Here is a 23,133-nt window from a genome sequence, read left to right as displayed (position 1 = left end):
GTGTTGAGTCCAAATAAATAGGATTTGAAAACTTAAGACTTCAGAGATGGAGCAGTATAAAGTGATGAATGTCTAGATTTTCTAGAATACGTGCCAGGGAGTGGGTGGATAAGTAGAGTAGAGGTAAAGTCATTTGGGTTGAGGAAGTTAAGGAAACATGGCTCAGTCATGGGCTTTGGACTCACTAGGATGATGGCTGTAATTCAATTCAGATGGAGACGAAAATTCTAATGCAGTCAGCTGGCAGTGACAAGGGAGGGTAAAAGGTGATACTACCAGATGAGGTGGACCCTGAAAAAGAAATCTTGCCAGGGATAAAAAACATATCAAAGCGTCAAGTGAGAACTGCTCGTAGAGTGAGGACATACTACCTTTGGGGCTGGTGGATGGAGTATAGGAGGAAAGAAATCAAAAATGCAGACAAAGATGAGTCAGTATTTTGAATTGGATAATGTGGAGATGTTGGTACCATTAACCTGTTTGGGAGGTCCAGAGGGGGGGTTTTGTTTTCTGGATTCAAACTTAATTTGAGGCCACGGGGAATGGTTAGAGACTGAACAGGCAGGGAGAGGCTACAGAAGTGCAGGTTCAGATGGGCTGGTTCTGGAAGGGCCTCGAGGGCCAAGCCAGGACCTGGAAGGCCGAGACTCATCTGCTCCACCACCTTTGCCTCCTGTGTACAAGGCTGGAAGGCCCAAGGTACCAAGCTCCTGCCCCCGGCTGAGGGATAAGCTCCAACCCTCAGGGTTCCAGAACCTGGAACGCCGGCTTCTTTCCCCGTGGACAGGAAGCAGACGGCGCATGCGCCCTGGGCAGAGCGGCAGCGATGGGAACGGCCGCCAGAGGGCGCCGGAGCTCCGGCCGGTGCAGCCCGGGCGAGGCACCCTCGCGGGCAGGGAGTTGAGAGCAGGGGTTGGTGGGAGAGCCGGCCAGCGCGAGGCCGCAAACGGTGGGCGGGGCCAGGGTGGGGGCGGGGCGAGGCGGTTCCGGAAGGAAGTGGTTCCGGGTCCCGTGGTCCGGTGGTGGTAACTGTGGTGTCGCTCTTGTGGGAGGTGGCGACCGTGAGAGGGGCGAGGCCCGAGGGGCTGGCGGCGCGGCGGCAGCGGCGGCGGCGACGGGGTTGGTGGCGGCGGCAGGGACTTCCCGGCCGGGTGAGCGGCCTTCGGGGGGCGGGCGGGGCGAGGAGGCCCCGGCCCGCAGGGAGGGCGTGTCCGTCGCTAGGGAGGGGCGGTCTTGGGGCGGCGGGTGGGGCGGTGGGTAGCTTGCGCGGGCAGGCCTCGGACTCCCGGGGGACCGCTCCCCTCCCACCGCCTTAGGCCAGCTGGGCTGGTGCCTTTTCCAGCGTGGAGACCCCGGCAGCTGCGGCCGCGGTCCTGACCCTCTCCCGTCGTCCGGCAGGCTGCGGCCCCGGCGGTTCGGAGCGACTGTCATGGGGACTGAGGGTTGGTGTCCAGGGACCGTGCCCTTGTCCCTGAGTCGGACTGGGACGCGTAGCCTGCGGGACCCGAGCCGAGGAGACCCTGCTTTGTCCTCCGGAGGCTCTCCAGCCGCGCAGCGGCATCTTCTTCTGGTAACGTCCAGAATGAGTCGTGAAGGATGCTCTTTATCTTGCATTGCAAAGTAAAACTTGTGTTTTTAGAAACGTTATCTTGAAAATTGTCGCATCTCCTGTGGTTTTCTATGGTGTATGAGGAAACTGGGCCAGTCACTGTCAGGATTGTCGTATCGGTAAGTCGGGAGGAAAAGAAATGGGAGAGAAACTTATTCTCCCAAATATTTTCTTGCCGAGGCGCTTCTCTAGCTGCTCCCTAGGTGATTGCTGCTTTTTTTCTGGAACAAAGTAAAAACTACGGGTAGAAATGACGAAGGTCTGTCTGTCTGACTTCTGGCCCAGCAGCATTTTTAGCATTTTTCTGAATGAGAACTGTATGAATGAAGGACTGGAAAGAAAAGGAAAGGTTTTGGTGGGGATCCATAATGAGTGCTTTATTTTTCAATGGTGTTTTAATGGTTATGATAATAATGCTTTATTTTTAAATGTTATTCTTAAAAATAGCTACTAAAACGTTCTTTTGAAAGTCCCTGCTGTTGTTTCACAGCCCCCCCTCAAAACCTTACTAGAAATATTTATATATAGAAACATTTAGTGACATTTGTGTATTTACAAAATTTCTAAAAGTTGTAAAAGCATGATGAAGATACAGTTTCATCATTCCAAGTAACCGTTATGAATATGGTTACACTGGGTATACATCTCCCGTTGTCTTTCTGTGCAGAGATGAGTGTATGGGTTTTTCTAAAGTGGATTCTCTTTTGTAACCTTTTTTCCCCCCTGACTTCATAGCATGCCATTACATGGCTGTAATCATTTATTTAGTTGGTTATCCCGTTTTACACTACTTGAACACATTGTTGAAGAAATGTAAAATCTGCACAGCCATGATTACTTCTTAGTGTACATTCCTAGATGATAGAATTGTTGGGTTTGTCTTTTTAAAATGTAAATTGCTCAGTTTCCCTCTGGAAAGGATGTGTGATTTTGCCCTCCCACTAGCAATCTGTGAGTATCTTTTTCTACACCCTAGCAAAAGACAACATTTAAAGGATTTCCACTGGCTCACTTTTGGGCCATGTTTGTTCTCTCCAACCGAGTACAAGTATCATTCTCTAGCTATCCCTCCTCCCACCCCTCTTAAATTTGTTTTTAGCAATTCAGTTTCTCATCTTTTATTCCACCTTTAACAGTTCAGTAAAGAAGGTTTATGCAGGTGAGGCAAAGGCGTCATAGAGTGAACAAGAGATTTGAACTCTGGACTTAACTTAAATTCCAGTGTCTCTGATTACCTTGAACAAGTCACTTATAAGGGAGTGTTTCCTCAACCCTAAAGTCAATATTGTAGTGCATTTGCCTTACATTTCTTACAGGGTGGTTTTCAGGGGCAAATGAGACACTTATGGAAAGTACATTTAAACATACTTTGTCTAGTGGTCAATTACTGCTATCTTAGAAAAATTTCAGGGCACAAAAGCATCTTGATTTTTTAAAGTAAATTTCTGAATTCAAAAAAGCCATCATGTGATACTATTTGCCCCACACTCTGTCACTTCTTAAATTTGAAGTTTGATATTTCTGTCCTAGATTATATCAGAATGCTCTCAGAGTTACGGAATTAGGTGAATGGATGAATCTACACAAATGTTGAAGGAGGAAGTATTTAAAGGTGCTATATATAAAACTGAGGGGGAAGATATATAAAGCTAAATAAAACACAATCCTTGGGATCGTGATAAATAAAACATAGTCTTTGTGCCTTACAGGCTACCGAATGTCCAGGCAACTAGAAGGCGGAAAAGCTGTTTTCCAAATTTAGACGGCAATTTTTGATGTGATGCAGGATGTCAACTGTTCTCAAGCGTGCTAAAGTCCAATTCTGCTGACCGAGCATCTGCACAAATGACCAGGCACTCTTGTCTGGGTCATCTTTCTGAAGGTAGGAATTGCAAGTTGGAGAAGTGTTAGTATTGGAGTCTGAGAATCTGGATTCTGGTTTCAGGTCCTTCACTTGGGGCAGATTGGTTAGCTTCTTTGCGGCCTGTTTTTTTCGCCTGTGAAATGAAGGCAATTCTGGCTTCCTTGGGAGCTGGTTTCGAGGATTAAGTGAGATATTTGCAGGACATTAGGGAACATGAGGTCTTTTTTATCCACTAAAAACTTAGCATCTCGAGGAAAGAAAGTAGATCTCTTTTCAACTTTGTGTGCCTGCCCCCTACTAGTCATTGGCACTTAGTAATGTTTGCTAAATTAACATAAAATATGGCTGCTGATAAAAATTCGCTCTGGACCATTGAAGAAGGAAATATGTAAATGTGGGATATTGAGACAAATTGACTACAATATTTGGAGTTGATATGAAGGAATCAAGGGAAACACTGAACTCGTTGCCCCTAGGTTCATCTCTACTGTGACTGTCATTCTGTGTTATATCCCCAATGCCAGGCTCATAGTCTATCCACATCAACACTAAACCTGTTATTCCCTAGGATCCCCCCCTCTCCCCCAGGCACAACCCAGTTTCTCTCCTCCCCTTGTAGTCAGCTTATTAGAAGGGGTTGTTAATAATTGGCTTTCTTAAGTCTCCTTACCTTCCACTTAGTCCTGAAGCCATGTGTTCACATTTTTTGTTCCTTTTATTGGATCTCTATGCAGTTTTTGCCATGAAAGTCTTCTTTCTTGAAGTCTCCTTGGCTGGTTCATCTTTCTCAAGAGTTTGATGTTCTTGTAAGCTTGATCCTGCTCATGATACACCGGGTCTGGAATAATTTATAGAATATTGAAGCTGTCTGGTGTTTGAAGGTTTGGTAGAATTCTCCTGTGAAACCATCTGGGCCTAATGCTTTTTCATGGATATTTCTTTATTTTTTTTTTTTTAACGTTTATTCATTTTTGAGAGGCAGAGAGACAGAGTGTGAGCAGGGGAAGTGCAGAGAGAGAAGGAGACACAGAATCGGAAGCAAGCTCCAGGCTCTGAGCTGTCATCACAGAGCCTGATCTGGGGCTCGAACTCATGAACTGTGAGATCATGACCTGAGCTGAAGTCAGCTGCTTAACCAACTGAGCCACCCAGGCGCCCCTCCTGGATATTTCTTTAATAACTTTATTTCTTCTATGAAAATTGGTCTGTTTAAGCTTTCTAACTCTATTGGGGTCAGTTTTGATACTTTGTGTTTTTCTAGCAAATTACTTTTTTCATCTGGGTTTTCAAATTTATTAGGTGGAGAACCACAAAGTAACCTTTTCTGATTTAAAATTTTTTCTTCCATTTCAATGGTTGTTTCTCCCTCATTCTGTTTTATTTTTGTATATTTGTGTTTCCCCCTTTTTTTCTTAATCATGTTATATAGTGGTTTCTCTCTTTTAATTTTTTCAAAAACTACAGAATTTTCAATTATTACTTAGATCTAGTTTTCTGTTCTCTTGCTCATTCTCTTCCCCTGTTTTTAGCTTTATTATTTCCTTGTGCTTTCTTTTGGTTTACTTTATTTTTTTTTAGTTTTTTTAAACCTTGGAACAATTTATTTATTTTTATTATGTCATTTTCATTGATAAATATGTTTAGAGCAGGGTGCCTGGATGGCTCAGTGGGTTAAGTGTCTGACCCTTGATGTCAGCTCAGGTCTTGATCTCACGGTTCATGAGATTGAGCCCCACCTCACACTTTGCTCTGACAGCGTGGATTCTCTCCCTTTCTCTCTGCTCTTCTCTTGCTCACATGCACACATGCAGTCTCTCTCTCTCAAAATAGATAAACTTAAAAAATAAGTTTAGAACAACAAATTTTTTTTTGATCACTACTTTAAATGCATTCCATAAAATCTGATAGGTAGTGCTTTCATTGTCATTCTAGGTGGAAGGGCTTTGCTGTTATTTTTGTTAGTAAATTCTAGGGATTTTTCGTTATGATCAGGGGATATTGTTTGTAATATTTCTATTTCATAGCAGTTGCTGATGTTTTCTTTGTGATGTAATTATATGAGTACTTCTTGTGAATGCGGCATGGGCGTGTGAGAAGGTATATTCTCTAGTATTAGGGTGTAGAATCTGATAAATATCTTTAAGATTTACTCTGTTGATTATGCTGTTTAGATCTTCTGTCTCCTTATTTTGGGGTCACTGAATTTTCTCATATGCCACTGAGAGTGGATAATTAAAGTCCTCTAATATTAATGGGTTTCTATCTATATGTCACCTTGCATCTCAAGTAGTTTTTGTTTCATAAAGGTGGTTGCTATGTTAAATTCATATGAATATGTGTATTTTTATGTGTGCTGTCTAAATCATAGATTGTGGCTTTCAGTATTAAAGAGTATCTTTGGGTGGGGGTGCCTGGGTTACTCAGTTGGTTACGCGTCCGACTCGGTTTTGGCTCAGGTCATGATCTCACAGTTTGGTTGAGTTTGAGTCCCCCACGTCAGGGACTCTTTCTCTCTCCCTCTATTTCTGTCCCTCCCCTGCTCACATTGTCTCTGTCTCTCTCAAAATAAATAAACTTTAAAAATTTTTTAAGTGAGTTTTGTTTTGTTTTGTTTTGTTTTGTTTTGTTTATTTGGTCACAACGAGTGCTTTGGGGCTTGAATTCTGCTTTGCCTGACTCCACACATGCCACTCTGCTCGCTCTTTGTTACCGATTGCCTGGTATACTTTGGCCATCCTTTCATTTTTAATGTTTCACCATCACTTTGTTTTAGATGTGTCTTTTGTCGAACTCTTTGTGTTTTGTTTTGTGAGCCACATCGAAACTTTTTATGTTAATAGGTGAGTTAAAACCATTCACATTTAGTGTTAGGACTGATATATTTGGCCTCAACTCTATCATAATATTTGGTTTTATTTGCTGTTTTTTTTGCTATGAGGTGTATTTTTTCCTCTTGTATTAGAAAAATTGGGAAGCAGTATTTTAGAAGGTTTTTATTTTTGTTCTAATGGTTTACTTTTGTCCTTACACCTTTGTAAATGCCCTTACTCCCCTCTTTGTTTATTTAACCTTTTGTGTGTGTGAGAAAAATACATCGTATTCATGAAATCAGAGTAGGTTAATGATAGGCCTCTGTGAGAGTCTTTATCTGCTTGCAGTTCCTCGCTGAAGAACTGACGTGGCCAGCGGAGCCCAGAGCGTAATGCGTGTTTGGCTTCCTCTGACCTGCTGATCCCCGGCTTGTTCTGTGGCCTCTGGCCTGGTACTGTTCTGTGCTGAGAGTGCGGCTTCTTTGTTGCAAAGGCTTCCCGGGGTATTCTTTGCATTTGGAAATGCTGGGATCCTATTTAGTATGAAAGTGTTGTCAGTGGGTTTTGTTGTATACATCTTTACTGAGATATAATTACTATACCACACAATTCACCCGTTTAAAAGTGTACAGTTTGGTGTGTGGGTTTTTTTGGTAATTTAGAGCTGTGCGGCCATCACCACAGTCCACCTTTGAAAAATTCATCGTCCCCAGAAGAAACCCCACGTGCATTCTCTCCAGTGCCCTCCACCCCACCCAGGCAACCACCGGTCTACTTTCTGTTTCTCTGGATTTGCGTATCTTGGACCTTTCATATAAGCGGGATCATATAGTACGCGTTCTTCTGCAGCTGCCTTCTTTCCCTTAGCATAACAGTTTGAGGCTTCATCCCTGTTTGACCGTGTGTCAGTACTTAATTACATTTTATGGCCAAATAATGTTTGGTTGTATGGGTGTACTGCATTTTGTGTATTCATTTATTTCTCAGTGGACAGTGGAATTGTTTCTACTCTTAGGACTAATGCTGCTGTAAATATTTGTGTATAAGTTTTTGTGTGGACATATATTTTTATTTCTCATGGGTATATATTTAGGAGTGGAATTGCTGGGTCCTCTCGTAACTCTTGTGTTTAATTCTTTAAGGAACTGCCAGACTGTTTTCCCAAATGTCTGCATTGTTGACATTCTCCCCAACAATGTACGTGGGTTCCATTATCTCTCCACACTTTCAGCATTTGTTATTATCTGTCTTTGATTATGGCCATCTAGTTGATCAGCACAGAACCTGATGCGGGACTTGAACCCATGAACTGTGAGATCGTGACCTGAGCCGAAGTCAGACGCTCAACCGACTGAGTCACCCAGGTGCCCCCATCCTCATCTTTTTTTAATGTCTTATACGTACATTTATGTATTTTTAAATGCTCACCATTGGTCCTTTGCTGTCATTTTCTCAGTCATAATTTGGTTGGATGAAGCTCATCTTCTAGTAGGTTTCTCAGGAAGGGCTAGTTAAATGCAGAAATTCCCTATTCGTGTATGCTGAAAACTTTTTTTTTTTCTGTAGCCCTGATACATGAAGGTAATTTGATATAAAATCCTTGGTTCACACTTACTTTCATTGATTTTATTTTTTTATTTTAAATGCTGACCCACTGTTGCTTTGCTTTGTGTGTTAGTTTTGAAATATATGATAGTCAGTTCTTTGGAATTAGAAGTTATTTATTCTTTTTCCCTAGAGATCTTGAGGATTTTATCTTTATATTTGAAATCAAATAGTTTTTACTAGGCTATGTGTCAGAACTGATTGTTTTAAGTTAATTTTCCTACGTATCTGGTGAGTTCTTCATTGTATAAATTCAGGTATTTTTCCATTTATGGAAAGTTTTCTTGAATTCTAATTTTAAATATTAGTTTATTTCCATTGTTTGGTTTTTCTTCTAAGAGACTACAGTCTCTTATATTAATATATATTATTCCTTCTTTACCTGTCTTCTTTTTCCACTACTTTTTCTCGGACTTGTTCTCTCTCTTACTCACTCATTGTCATTTTCATTTTTTGGTTTTCCTGTTTCTCGTTTTTTTAAAAAAACAATTTTTTAATGTTTATTTTTGAGAGAGAAACAGAGACACAGTGTGAGCAGGGGAGGGGCAGAGAAATAGGGAGACACAGAATCTGAAGCAGGCTCTAGGCTCCAAGCTGTCAGCACAAAGCCCGATGTGGGGCTCAAACTCATGAACCATGAGATCATGACCTAAGCCAAAGTCTGATGCTTAACTGACTGAGCCACCCAGGCGCCCCGGTTTTGCTGTTTGTCTTCAATATCCCTTATTAAATTTTCATTTGAATTGATTCTTTCTTGGATACCTTGCAATTTATTCTTCACTTCTGAGATAATTTAGTCTTTTTTTGGTCCATTTTTTCCCTCTGAGTTCAGTTAAGGTTTTTTTTTTTTCTCATTTCACTCTGTTTTTTGATCTTTTTCTTTTCTTAGTTTTTAAAGTTCTGATTCAAGGTGAGGTTTTTAAAAAATCTATCCTTTTTTTTTTTTAATGTTTTTTTATTTCTAGGAGAGAGAGAGAGACAGCGTGAGCAGGGGAGGGTCAGAGAGAGAGAGGGAGTCACAGACTGAAACAGGCTCCAGGCTCCGAGCTGGCAGTCAGCATAGGGCCCGACGCGGGGCTCGAACCCACGAACCGCGAGATCATGACCGAAGCGAAAGTCGGACGCTTAACCGACTAAGCCACCCAGGCGCCCCTAAAAAATGTATCCTTAAATGATTTTGGATTTATTTAATTTAAGTAATTTATTTTATTAATTTATTTATTTAATTCTGCTTGGACTTAGAGTTTCCTTCTGCCTCATGGTTTTTTGGAAGGAATTTTCCTCAGTTGAGGAATTCTCTTTTTTAATTTTCTTGTGAACACATGACAGTCATTAGACATGAAAAATTTTGCAAATCTCATGAGTATGAAATAGTGCCTCATTGTTTTCATTTTATCCTTCTGACTAGGTAGGGTTGTGTATCTTTTCATATTTATTGGACATTTATGTTTCCTTTTTATTGTAAACTCAAAGGATAGAGCTGCCATTTACTGAGGTGGAGCAGAGACCGTAGGAGGAGCAGATTTTGTCGGGAGGTCAGGAGTTTGGTCTTGGACATGTTGACAGCATTCAGTAGGCTGTTGGATATGTAAGAGCACGGTTCAGCGCATAGATGAGGGTTGGAGATATAATTTTGGGTGGTGTTCGTTTATGAAGAGTATTTAAAGCCCTGAGACTAAATGAGAGTATAGACTGGGGAGAGAGTGTAGACAGTGAGAGGTCTAAAGACTGAAGTCATTATTTAGAGAACAACAGGGTTCACTATACAGGGGTCAGAGTGGTGAAGGGGGAGATACGGAGAAATCAGCAAAGGAGACAGAAGGAATTGTTAGAAGTGGGAGGAAAACCAGGGAAGTGTAGTATTCTGGAATTCAAGTGAAGAAAATGTTTCTAGAAGGAAAGTGTGATTGACTGGCAAGTGCTGCTGGTAGGTCCGGGAGGACGAAGAGGAGAAATAGCAAGTAGATTTGGTGACCTGGGTTTCGTGAGCGATCCGGACTCCAGCGGTGTGGCGCAGTGGGGGGTGCGAAGGCAAGATTGGTGAGGGGCTGGGCAAGAATAGGAGAGAAAGCGGAAGGACTGTGGTACACAGGCGGCCCTTTGAGGGGTGTGGTTATAGATGGAGAAAGAGGGAGGTAGTCCCAGGAGGGTGTGGTTCTGTCTGGAGAGCTGCGAGCTTCATCACACGGACGTTGTATGGTGGCAGGAAGGACCTACTGGAAGGGGGAAAACTGTGGGAGGAAGAGGAAAATTGCTGGAGTTGGGTCTTTCAGCTTAGTTAGAGGATGTGTCCAGTGCTGTTCTCATAGCGATGGCTTATTTTTGCACCAGTGTCCTCGTCCACATCTTCCTTGGAGTGAAGGTCCCTACTTACTGTCCATTTGTCTTTCTGTGTTCAAGGACAGGTGGGTTCATTCACTGCACCCGGCCCTGTACAGCTCACTCTGAAGTAGCAGCATAAATTTATCTCCTGTTACTGACATCACCTTTTCCCCTGTAACAAACCCTGCTCGTGTTTCAGTCTTTTCTTTCTCCCTGTCTGTAAATTTTAGAAGGAAGTTGGTTCCTTTCATTAATTTTGCTAGTCACAAATACACTAGTTTAAATCAGAGATTGTTTGTAAAGGACCAGATAGTAAATATTTTAGGCTTAGTGGTCCGCATATAGTCACTTTGTGGTTTAAATAAACTCTCTTCCTTTCTTATCCATTAAGCACTTTTCATTACTAGCTGATGTGCCTAAGCAATTACAAACAAAGTTCACTATTTTAAAAAGTTTTATTGAGATATAATTTACAGGTTTAGAGTGGGTTCGGTGGTTTTTCGTATGTTCGCTGAGTTCTGCAACCATCTTCATGATACCTGATCTAATTTCAGAGGGTTTTCATCACCCTAAAGCTAACATTTTTATAGCTTTGAGGTATGATTTTTATGCAATAAAATTTTTGAGTGAAGTTTGAATTTTAATAACACTAATTCTAATATGATGAAAGGAAAATATTGTTTTTTAATGTTTATTTGTTTTGATAGCGTGAGCGTGAGAGCATGAGCGTGCATGAAGGTCAGAGAGAGAGGAGAAAGAGAAACCCAAGCACGCTCCTCACTGTCAACACAGAGCCTGATGCGGGCCTTGATCCCACAAACCATGAGATCATGACCTGAGCCGAAATCAAGAGCTGGACACTTAACTGACTGACCCACCCAGGCATCCCTCAAAGAAAAATATTCTAACTAATACTTTTTTTCATCACAGAATTACTAAATCTTATTTTCTCCCAAGGGACCCCCACCTTTTTCTTTTTCTTAAACATTTTATTGGCAAGTTGGTTTCCATATAACACCCAGTGCTCATCCCCACAAGTGCCCTCCTCCATGCCCATTACCCCCTTCCCCTCTCCCCCACCCCCATCAGCCCTCAGTTTGTTCTCAGCATTCAAGAGTCTCTCATGGTTTGCCTCCCTCCCTTTCCCCACTATTTTTCCCCTTCTTCTCCCCCGCGGTCCTCCATTAAGTTCCTCCTAATCCTCCTATACCTGCAACCAGATGGTATCTGTCCTTCGCTGCCTGACTTATTTCGCTCAGCATAACACCCTCAAGTTTCATCCACATTGCTACACGTGGCCAGATTTCATTCTTTCTCATTGCCATGTAGTATTCCTTTGTACAGATAAACCACATCTTCTTGATCCATTCGTCCGTGGATGGACACTTAGGCTCTTTCCATGGTTTGGCTCTTGAGAGTGCTGCCATGAACATTGGGGTCCATGTGCCCCTATGCATCAGCACTCCTGGATCCCTTGGGTCAATTCCTAGCAGTGCTATTGCTGGGTCCTAGGGGAGTTCTGTTGTTAATTTTTTGAGGAACCTCCACACTGTTTTCCAGAGGGGCTGCACCCGTTTACATTCCCACCAACAGTGTAGGAGGGTGTCTCTTTCTCCACATCCTTGCCAGCATCTAGAGTTCTCTGATTTGCTCATTTTAGCCACTCTGACCGGCGTGAAGTGGTATCTCAGTGTGGATTTGATTTGTATTTCCCTGATGAGGAGGGATGCTGAGCATCGTTTCGTGTGTCTGTGGGCCATGCGGATGTCCTCTTTGGAGAATGGTCTGTTCATGTCTTCTGTCCGTTTCTTGACTGGATTAATTGTTTTTTGGGTGTGGAGTTTGGTGAGTTCCTTATAGATTTTGGATACTAGCCCTTTATCTGATATGTCATTTGCAACTGTCTTTTTCCATTCCGTCGGTTGCCTCTTAGTTCTCTGGATTGTTTCCTTTGCCGTGCAGAAGCTTTTCATCTTGATGAGGTCCCAACAGTTCATTTTTGCTCTTGATTCCCTTGCTTTTGGGGATGTGTCAAATAAGAAATTGCTGTGGTTGAGGTCAAGGAGGTTGTTTCCTGCTTTCTCCTCTAGGGTTTTGATGGTTTCGTGTCTCACGTTCAGGTCCTTTATCCATTTTGAGTTCATTTTTGTGTGTGGTGTGAGAAAATGACCTAGTTTCATTCTTCTGCATGTTGCTGTCCAGGTCTTCCAGCACCATCTGTTAAAGAGACTGTCTTTTTTCCATTGGATACTCTTTCCTGCTTTGTCAAAGATTAGTTGTCTGTATACTTTTGGGTCCAAATCTGAGTTCTCTATTCTATTCCATTGGTCTGTGTGTCTGTTTTTGTGCCAATACCATACTGTCTTGATGATGACAGCTTTGTAGTAGAGGCTAAAGTCCGGGATGGTGATGCCTCCTGTTTTGGTTTTCTTCTTTTTTTGTTTTAAATTTTTTTTAATGTTTTATTTATTTCTGGGAGAGAGAGAGAGACAGCGTGAGCAGGGGAGGGTCGGAGAGAGAGGGAGTCACAGACTCTGAAACAGGCTCCAGGCTCTGAGCTGGCAGTCAGCACAGAGCCCGATGCGGGGCTCAAACCCACGAACCTCGAGATCATGACCGAAGCGAAAGTCGGACGCTTAACCGACTAAGCCACCCAGGTGCCCCTTGGTTTTCTTCTTCAATATTACTTTGGCTATTCGGGGTCTTTTGTGGTTCCATACAAATTTTAGGATAGTTTGTTCTCGGTTTGAGAAGAAGGCTGGTGCAATTTTGGTTGGGATTACATTGAATGTGTAGATTGCTTTGGGTAGTAATGACATTTTAACAATATTTATTGTTCTGATCCATGAGCATGGAATGTTTTTCCATTTCTTTGTTTCTTCTTCCATTTCCTTCATAAGTTTTCTATAGTTTTCATCATACAGATCTCTTATATTTTTGGTTAGGTTTATTCCTAGGTATTTGTTATGCAATTGTGTTTTTTGTGCAGTTGTGAATGGAATCAGTTTCTTGATTTCTCTTTCTGTTGCTTCATTGTTAGTGTATAAAAATGCAACGGATTTCTGTACGTTGATTTTGTATCCTGCAACTTTGCTGAATTCATGGATCAGCTCTAGTAGCTATCAACTTCTTTTAAAACATTAATATTTTAAAAATTAAGTTTACATAACTTTTAAAATGTATTTATTTGGCATTATTTGTTTTACCAAAAATCAGCAACAAACTGTTTAATCATGCTTATTTAAGTTTTGGTATATTTAGTGGAATTTAGGCAGCAGTCGAGTACTATAATAAGGTGTTGTAATTGTAATTCTTATTATCCAGCAATTTAAAAACAAGATATATCATCAAGTATTCTTCAACATTTTGACTGTGATTATATGAAGTATTTATGTACATGGTAAAAGACAGGAAGGTAGTAGTGGTTCAGGTAGAGGAATTCTGGGAATTTTTTCCTTTTGGAACACTTATTTGGCAGTTGCTATTTGCCAGGCACCATTCTAAGCTCTTTTCATGACTTGACTCCGGGATCATCAGACTACAGTATATTTGACCTTTAGTGCCTCTTGTCCTGTGCCCCTTGAGCTAAGAATGATTTTATATTTTTATTTATTTTTATTTTATTTTTTTTTATGTCTTTATTTTGAGAGACAGAGATAGAGAGTGAGCAGGGGAGGGGCAGAGAGAGAGGCCGACACAGAATCCGAAGCAGGCTCCAGGCTCTGAGCTGTCAGCACAGAGCCCGACGCAGGGCTCGAACCCACGGACTGTGAAATCATGACCTGAGGTGAAGTCGAATGCTTAACCGACTGAGCTACCCAGGTGCCCCTCGTTTTATATTTTTAAAGAGTTGTATTTGTTATTTATTTTTTGAAGTCTGTTCATTCTGAGAGAAGGGGGGAGGAGCAAAGAAAGGGAGAAAGGAACCCAGGCAGGCTCCACACTGTCAGCGCAGAGCCCAACTCAGGGCTCGATCTCACACCCCAACCATGAGATCCTGACCTGAGCTGAAATCAAGAGTCAGATGCTAAACCAGCTGAGCTACCTGGTTGCCCCAAGAGTTTCTTTAAATTTTTTAAAATGTTTTTTATTTATTTCCGAGAGAGAGACACAGCGTGATCAGAGGAGGGTCAGAGAGAGAGGGAGACAAAGAATCTGAAGCAGGCGTCAGGCTCTGAGCTAGCTGTCAGCACCGAACCCGACACAGGGCTTGAACCCCCCAACCATGAGATCATGACCTATCTGAGCCGAAGTTGGACGCTTAACTGACTGAGTCACCCAGGTGCCCCCAACCAAGAGTTGTTTTAAAAAGAAGAGGAAGATGCAGTCAAGACCTTATGTGGCCCACAAAGCCTAAAATAGTTACTATCTGGCCCTTTATAGGACAAGTTTGCTGACCCTTCATTGAATTCATTTTATCTTCACAACATTCTAATAAAGTGGGTCCTGTTATTATCATCCCCATTTTGATCCTCATTGATGAGGAAACTGAGGCACAGAGAACTTAAGTAACTTTTTGTTGGTGGTGTTCACTGCTTTTAGAGCATATTGCAGGCTCTTTCTACAAACTTGCTAATACTGTATTTCTTTGCAGTGTAAAAAGTAAACAGTGGCTCGCATGTCAAAGGATGGCACGGTCACGCTCCAGATCCCCCAGGTGGAAACACAGGTGAGCAGTCCTTGGTTTAGCCGACTGTGGGTTTGGGATGTGCTTTGACTTGCAAATTCAGTAGTACTGTTAGGAACCTATTTTCCTAAGCTCATGGGACCTGGTTATTCACAGTAGGTAGTTTACAGTGATAACGTTTGTATTGCTAGCTTCTAAAGGCTGACAGCTCTGTGTAATTATGGCTGGCAGCTCAATTAATCCATAATAAAAAGAAATGCAGTGGCTCCCTCAAGGGAGAGTGAGAAACATCTTCGAGTGTTAACATCTTTTGCATCAGTAAGTGGTTGAGAACTCTCGAGTGATTATTTGTTTTCATAATCATTATCTCTGAAAATATTGGGAGTTAGAAAATCAGGAGTTACCTATTTCTTCTTCTTCATGGCAGAATACTTGAGTTTTGAGTAACTCAGTTGTGGTTCACCTTTCCTCTTTGCTGGTTGGCAGTATCAATAGTATATACATATAATTAGATTGGAACAGTTCCACCAGTGTTCATTGTATACCTGCTACAGTTTTGGGGCTTCCGAGGCAAGTGACATCTTCCAGGGCCTCAGCAAGCATGCAGGCCGGCTGGGAGGCTGACACCACAGCTCTGAGACCGTGGGAGAAGCGCAGGGCTACTGCCTCGGACCAAGTATTGTGGGTCTGTGCAGAGGGAATCATTCTGCTTTTATGGAGAGAAAAAGTGGATACTAAGTAAGTCTTCAAAGAAAAGATGCAATTTTACCTGGCCATATAAGGATGGGTAGAATTTCTAAAGGTGGAAAGAAAGAAGAAAAGTATTCCAGTTAAGGAGGGCAATAGGAGCAAAGGCGCAAAGCTGTGGAAGTGACTAGTACGTTCTAGGACTTAAAAAAGGACCATAATTATATACATAAAAAGCAGAGCAAAACTTTTCATGTTAATCCGACTTGGCCCATGTGCTTGTTCATTATGATTCTGCAATGACTAAATCAGTCATGTAACAGTTTTCATTTTGTAATTCATTTTGTAATTGTAATTGGGCTACAATAAAGCCCAATTGTAACGCTTCCAAAAGAAAAGGGAACGTAAACACGTGAGTGATTTTAACATGGAAGGCATCAAAGAGGCTGTTTTGTGTCACCCTTTTGTGATAGGTTGGGTGAAGGGGCACAGAAGACTCTGCCAAGCTTAGTGCCTGATTTCTAGATTCCTTCTCAGAATGCTTTGTCAGAAACTGTAAAGCGTGTGATACTTTACCGTACTTGCATGCTGACACATTAGCCTGCCACAGCCGCTGCTGGGTCAGAGACAAAGGCCTTTATTAACTGCGGTACGGCAGCCCACCCGCCCCACGTTCCTGGGTTTCCCTTACTCCCAAGGCTCCTGACGGCGGGGGGCCGCAGAGCGAAGCTGGGAAGTGACAGCACCGCTAAGCAACTCAAGCCTCATCAGGGCTACAAGCAGATCCACCCAGCCTTTGATGGAGGAGACATACCCTGAATCGCCAACAGATTGGCCCTCTTTCCCTGAGGGAGGCCCCATCCCCATCTTCTGGGGCTGTGAAGTTTGGAACAAAAGCTGTCAGTGCCTCTGCTTACCAAGCCTGCAGGATGCAAGAGACCCATGGAGAATTGTCTCCCAACAGACTCCTCAGATCTCTATTGTTTCTTTAGGAGAACTGAAAATGTTAGTTACTATTCCAGCAATCTCCTTCAAGAGAACAGGCTTTATACAATAAAACCCCTTATATGAAACATAATAACAAAGCAATATTCATTATGAGGTAAGGATTAAAGTGAGAGGTTGAGTATTCCATCCAGTCTGGAAAACCTCTGTGTCTGGCTGCCAGACTTTCTCCTTAGTGATGAAGAGATGCCGTCTTCCAGAAAGTCCTCAGTCTCTGCTTCCTTGTTCCTGTGATGAAGTGCAGCCTGCTGGATGACAGAGTTTCTTCTTTGGCTAAATGATGCATTTGCTCGTACATCTAGCTTGGTGACTCCAGAAGGAGATGTTGCCAAGTCCAGTATATAAGTCGCAGTATGTACGTGAGGAAGATCAGTCTGCTTCCTTTCTTGTAGGGAGGACACAGGCATGTCGCCACGTGGAAAGGATTTGACTCCAACTCCATGCAGCTCTGAAGGTGGACAGTAACAAAAGCTGCAAGGCCAGCTGCCTCATTGATTAGAAGACGTTAAGCCCTCAGGGAGGAGATTGGAAAATCAGGTGGATTAGATGGGAGGAGAGGTCCCCAGATGCAAAATTGAACTTTATTGCATCCCACATAGTGGTGCTTTCTCTCTGCTCTTGAGGTCCACACAACTCAGACTTGTTTCCTGGGTACAGGGGCCTTCTTCCTCCTCTGTGGGAGTGAAGCCTTGGTGTTGGCAATGCCAAGGTATTGGGGAAGGTAGTTACAGAAAAGGTGTGCTGTTCCCGGGGAACATGACAGCTACATGAAAGCCCACATTCACCGAAGTTACAAGCTCTCTTTCAACAGCGCATGTAAGGGAACAGGTCCAGGAAAGAAAAGCAGTTTGTCTGTGTTAGTAGTTTTTATGGAGAAACTAAGAATAGTTTAAGTCTTAATATCCTCTTCCCCCTCCCACTCTGCACACTAAGTATGTATTTTTTTGCTTCTTGATATAGCTTTAGTAGAGAGAATAGCCAATCAGTTGGGGAAACTGCAGGGCCAGTTTTGAGTGAGTTTGGGCTTATTGTGATATTATAAACTCTTAGAATCTAATTTCAGAAGTTCTGTTCTGTTTGCCAGAGACTCTCCTACCTATTGTGTGAATCGAGCCTTCATTTTGCCTGCTTCTTCCCTGACCATTCAACCTGATGCAAGCTTTTGATGACTGGGTCTTTTGCCTAAACTTTTGCCGTCAGCAGTCTTCCAGAACGGCTCTTGTGTACCTGACCTGGTCCTCCTGTAGCGCACTGGCTATGCTCAGCCCATTTTGATATGCACATGGGGTACATTAGTTCTGATGGAAAGAGTATGCTTGTTGAATTGCTCAGAGCAGTAATCAGACACCCAAATGGGCAATTTAGAATACAGATACAGCAAATTGATGAATTTAATTTGAGTGGAAGAAACCGTGGAAAGCAACTGTTTTATTTAAGTTGGTCATGTTAAGACAGACTTAGTTTGTTGTCTTTAAATGTACTGAACTTTTCTGTTTGTTTACATAGGTCTTTATCACCAGTACCTAGAAATGCTGAACACTACAAGCAAAGATATTCTCATGGGCATTATGGCTTTGAATACAGGAAGGATCCAAAAAGACCCACCCCTTGGCGAATGGACAGTGAGAAATATGGACAGAGTAAACCAAGGATTCCTTCTCGTGGAAATATACATTACCGATCTTATGAACATAGATTCCCTTCCCCAAACATAAGAAGAACCTCTTCAGAAAATGTTTATACTTCTAAGCCTTACCGAGAATACTTACCAGGAAGAAGGGATGGTAACAGAAGACCGTACTATATGCCCAGATACTCAGAAGGTGTACCCTACAAGGAGAACCAGAGGGATTTTTATCCCCAGAACGTACAAGGAAGGTATATTCCTGATGACCACAGAGTTAGAGGAAGTGGAAAAGGAGGGAAGCCACCCCAGAGGTCAATAGCAGATTCTTTTAGGTTCGAAGGAACGTGGCTTGAAGATGAGTTGAGGCACCAGAGGATACAAGATGAAAACCATTCTCAGTCACTTAGAAGAGGCTCTGAAGACTTTGAGAAAAGGAGCTCTTTTCAGAGGAGGTATAGGAAAACATTAAACCTGGGTAATTTGGTATAAAGCTTCAAGTGAAAAAGTCTATTTACTTTATGGTTGAAGATAACCACCTTGAAAAGCTTTTGTCTAAAAAGATAAAAAGCATTATAATGTAATTATGGTCTACTGGTAGTAGTGAAGTATTTATTTATAGAGTAAATCATGTTGATGGCTAGAATATTAACAAAAGATGGTATTTTCCTCTTTTGCTACCTTGTGCCTCTGTGAGTTGGCTTGAGGGATTATAGTTAACTTGCCACTGCGTTCTGCATTTAAAGCCCTGCTGCCCAACATTTCACACATATAAATTCTCACTTTCTTCTCTCTAGTGCAAGTATAAACTGCTTTATGTCAACACAGGTATCCTGAGGATCGTGATTTCAGAACATATGGACACACATCAGAAAGACCTAAAGACGTGGAAAGGTACGAAAACAGAGATCCTGTCAGGAACCCACAGTGGAAGTTCAAGCATTCTCTTCCTTCTTATCAAGGGAAGAAACAGCAATGGAACCTTGGACCCCAAACTCATCGACGTGCTCAGAGGGAACCCCCAGAGACCAGTCTGGCAACCAGGGTATACTGTGACTATCGCCACAAACGTCCTAAGACCTTGGGTGGGAACAAGGACTTTTCCGATGGAAGAATTCCGAAGTACTCTAAGGAAGAAGATAGAAAATACAGTTCTCAAAAAGGCCCCGTAAGTAGACAGTCCATTTGTCTTGATGCTGGAAGAGGGAGAGAGACTGAAGGTGGGCAAGTCCAGGTACCTCTGAGAACACCATCTAAGAAAGACTGCACTGCCTCTACTAACTCACGCAAAAGTGACATTGGCCTGAGACCCTACAGTGACCAACGGAAGGAGAAAATAAAGAAAGATGGGGATGGCAGAAAAGAGAGCAACTCTTCCAGTAACCAACTCCGTAAAAGTAAAAAGTTTTCCAATGTGAAACCTTCATCTGCCAGTCTTAGGAAGAAATCATTTACTGTTAAAGTAGATGTGAAGAAAACAGTAAATACATCCAGGTATTGTTTTTGGTTTTTCTTAGTGCTATTTAAGAAAAATAATCTGTTTCTGCCACCTTTATTTGAAGCTTTAAAAATGGAATTAACTGTGTTTAGAGTCAATTGAGTGGGGAAAGATTGCCTGGATTTTTCAAATTCCTCCTGTAATGAGGATGAATCCCATGATTGGTAGTACGGAATGATCTCATGTCTGCTTGTTTCCACATCATATCTCAAGATGCTTTGTGGGCACAGGGCACTCTGTGGACTTGTTCCTCTTAATGAATTTATGTGTTTTTGTGCTGCCAGATTTTCTGTAGCCGGGGATAGGCTGTGTAGAGTTCAAGGGGACCTATTCCTTGCTCAGTCTCTCAGAGCCTGTTTTCCCTGTGGCCTCCAGTCCAGAGAATTTTTGATCTGGAAGGGACCTTACTTAGCTGGCCCAGTTTTTATAGAGGAGGAAAGTGAGGCCTTGAGAGGTGAAGCAACTTGTCTAAGTCAGAGCACTTGCGGCTCAAGGAAGCAGGTGACTTAATCTGGTTCTTGCTGCCCTCCCAAAACAGTTGGTGCTCAGCTGAATAGATTCTCCGAGGTAGAGGAAATTAGGCTAGATTCTAGAGAGAGGCCTATTTATTAGCCATTCAGTTTAGCTGTCAAGGATTCTTTAAAAAAAAAATAGACTGCTGTTGTAATAGGGTATATTCTGCTAAAGTGGTTCGCATGCTTTGTTCCATTGTGCATATTACCTCTGTTTACGGATTATGGAAATAACAAGGCACTGCAGTTGGCTTTGTCAGCTAAGTCTGTTTATTACCTTACTATATTACCATTATGTGAATAAAAAAGTGATGGGACATGTTAATTTGGTGCCTTTATGTTCACAGCTCACTCATACCTGTATTTCAATCAAAAACAAGATGAAACAAAATCTAAGGGAAGATGTGACAGGGAGGGAGGTAAATCCACAGGCTTGCTCCCTTTTTTTTTAAACAAATATATTTTGTTCCTTTTCTTATGGCAGTGCCCCTCCCTCATATTTGCCTTACATTCATTGTGCTTAGAAAAAATACTGTAAAATATACATATGTATATTTCTATGTGCACAGAAAGCATCTATAAATATGATTATATTATAGAAAGTTGGACAAATAGAGGGGATAATAATTTTACTAATTACATAATTTTACTACCCTAGGACAGTTTTATTAATATTTTAGTACAGCTCTTTTGTTATTTTTCTGTGTATATTTATACATGGTTGTCATAATACTGTATTTATAATTTTGTATCCTACTTCATCTAATAAGTCTTAAATCACTTTGTACCATTATATTTCCTACTAGTTCTTAACGTTAAGAGCGCAAAAGCTGATGTAAGGATCAACTCAAAGGATGTTACCTTAAGGTTTTTTTCTTTCTAACATTATACTATGAAAATGTTCAAATATACAGAAAAGTTGAAAGAATTGTACAGTAAATACCTATATATCCACCACCGAGTGTCTGCAATTAATATTTTACTCTACTTCCATGATCACTATCCATCTATTCATCAATACTTTGATCTTATTTTTTCCATACATTTCAAAATGAATTGTAGATATCGGTATACTCCCCTTAAAATACTTCAGTATTTCATTTTTGTTCACCTTTTTTCCCTGTGGAGATAAAATTACATAAATCAAATCATGAAAGTCTTGAATTTTTTAAATAGAAGTAATGATACCCCCGTATTTAATAAGGAAGTTAAAAAAGAATTAAAAGGGCACTTGTTGGGAGGAGCACTGAGTGTTGTATGTAAGTGATGAACCACAGGAATCTACCTCCAAAATCAAGAGCAAACTGTATGTGCTGTACGTTAGCTAACTTGACAGTAAATTATACAAAAGTAAATACTAAAAAAAATTGGCTTAGCAGTTTTAAAGAATGCTAGAAGTACGAATTTTGAAGGATTTCACTTTAATAGACCTCATTAGAAGTACTGAACGGAGTTAATTTTGTAATTAGATATCAAGAAATGCAAACTTGATTTTCATCATGTGTCACCAAAAAATGAGCTTCCTAAAATTGAAGCTGCTGTATCACTTCTGAATTTATAATCTGTAAGTTTGTGAAATTCATGACCTGTCAGCACATGTTTGAATTACCTGACAAAGACCCGTAGGACGGCTTGTGTAATAAAGAGCTTACACTGCAAATCCTTTCTATTCAAAGATGAATAAATAACTTAATAAAAATATGCAATTTTCAGTATGATAATGCACAGCCAACAAAATCTTTCTCTCTGATTATCATTATTGATGAATGGTTAAGTTGTGGAAGAGTTTTGTGGGGTTGGATTTAATTATGTATGGACTGACAAAGTATCCATAAAACGAAGGTAGTCAGTGTCCTCAACAGAGTCGTGTTCTCAACTTAACATAACTTAGATTTTCCTCTGCTTGAAAAAATTAAACTAATCATGGAGTGGAGAGAGGTTTATTTGTTGGTTAAAATCTAGAGGGTTTATCCATTTGAGGGGAAATCTGAGATTAGTAATTTTATGCATTTGCTTATTTTCTTAGCTTTGGTCACATATTGATGTATGTTCTTCCAGTTATCAGTGTAGTTGAAAACATGTGATTGAGCTAGTGATTTTTCAAGATTCCAATTGGTATCTAGAATGGGGATCTAGAACAGCAGTAGGTAGACCCTTGCTTGAATGTTCACTGCATAGTTAATACTTCTGTTAACAAAGGCTATATTCTAATGACCCACTTTGTCAGAAATTGCATTATCAGAGGTAGAAGTTTACATGTAAGTCATAATTAATATATTTCAGAATGTAAGTTAAGGAGTCATGAAAATTTCTGTTAATGTTATCGTGAATTCCCAACACTTTTGTGTACATCTTGAAGTCTTGGGGCAGATGAAGGACGTTTTGGTTTAATGGTGGGTTGAGTAGGTGAGAGACTAAACCTTGCTCAGGCCAGGGTGGAAGAGAGGGAGGAGGAGGGGGTGCTAGTCTCTGGAGAAGAATAAGCTGGTGCGGATGGAGTTGAGGCTCCTTTGACCTCCCTGGATGCTGGTACTAGGCATCTAGGATGGAGAGGTCGGCTAGCAAAGTTGATGTTGGACAGAGTAGATGAGTCATATTTGCATATAATCCTTTTGTCCCTACCGCCCGCCCCCCAAGAGCTACAGGAAGGGCCTCCCTACCCCATTCTGGTCTTCCCCTAGGTTTTTCCCCATTCTGAAGGGGGATGAGGTGAGTAATGGGCCCCAGAAGACACTGGAGCCCTGATGTTCTAAGGAAAGGGGTGCCGCATGGGTGGAGGAACAACGCGAAGAACCCTAACAAGCCCTGAAGGAAGGTAACCCAGTGACGCAAGCGTGCCCACCTCTGATAGGCACTGTTCAGTGGGAGGCGACATAAGCTATGAGTGGAGATATTTTTGTGCTCACCCAGATGTGCTACCTCACTGTTAGGTATCACAAAACCTACGGTTTCCTATCCTCCTAATATTTC

General features: G+C 41.6%; 1 protein-coding gene across 4 annotated transcripts in view; it reads left to right on the top strand.

The window, feature by feature from the left end:
- The first annotated feature begins 1,037 nt into the window (after positions 1 to 1,037).
- The window catches only part of BCLAF3 (BCLAF1 and THRAP3 family member 3), a 57,019-nt gene continuing 34,923 nt past the window's right edge, over positions 1,038 to 23,133 (top strand). For 3 of the 4 annotated variants that reach the window (XM_039247402.1, XM_039247401.1, XM_039247399.1), the window contains exons 1-5: positions 1,038 to 1,151; positions 3,319 to 3,491; positions 14,805 to 14,879; positions 18,036 to 18,608; positions 18,982 to 19,647. In XM_039247402.1, coding sequence (XP_039103333.1) covers positions 14,839 to 14,879; positions 18,036 to 18,608; positions 18,982 to 19,647 — 1,280 coding nt within the window. In that variant the 5' untranslated portion in view covers positions 1,038 to 1,151; positions 3,319 to 3,491; positions 14,805 to 14,838. Of the gene's footprint in view, positions 1,152 to 3,318; positions 3,492 to 14,001; positions 14,033 to 14,804; positions 14,880 to 18,035; positions 18,609 to 18,981; positions 19,648 to 23,133 lie in introns of those variants that run through there. The other variant, XM_039247400.1, reaches the window with a different exon arrangement.

Source organism: Hyaena hyaena, unplaced genomic scaffold, assembly GCF_003009895.1.
Source record: "Hyaena hyaena isolate Hyena2069 unplaced genomic scaffold, ASM300989v1 scaffold_295, whole genome shotgun sequence".
NCBI classification, from domain to species: domain Eukaryota; kingdom Metazoa; phylum Chordata; class Mammalia; order Carnivora; family Hyaenidae; genus Hyaena; species Hyaena hyaena.
This window is presented reverse-complemented; position numbering and strand designations above follow the sequence as displayed.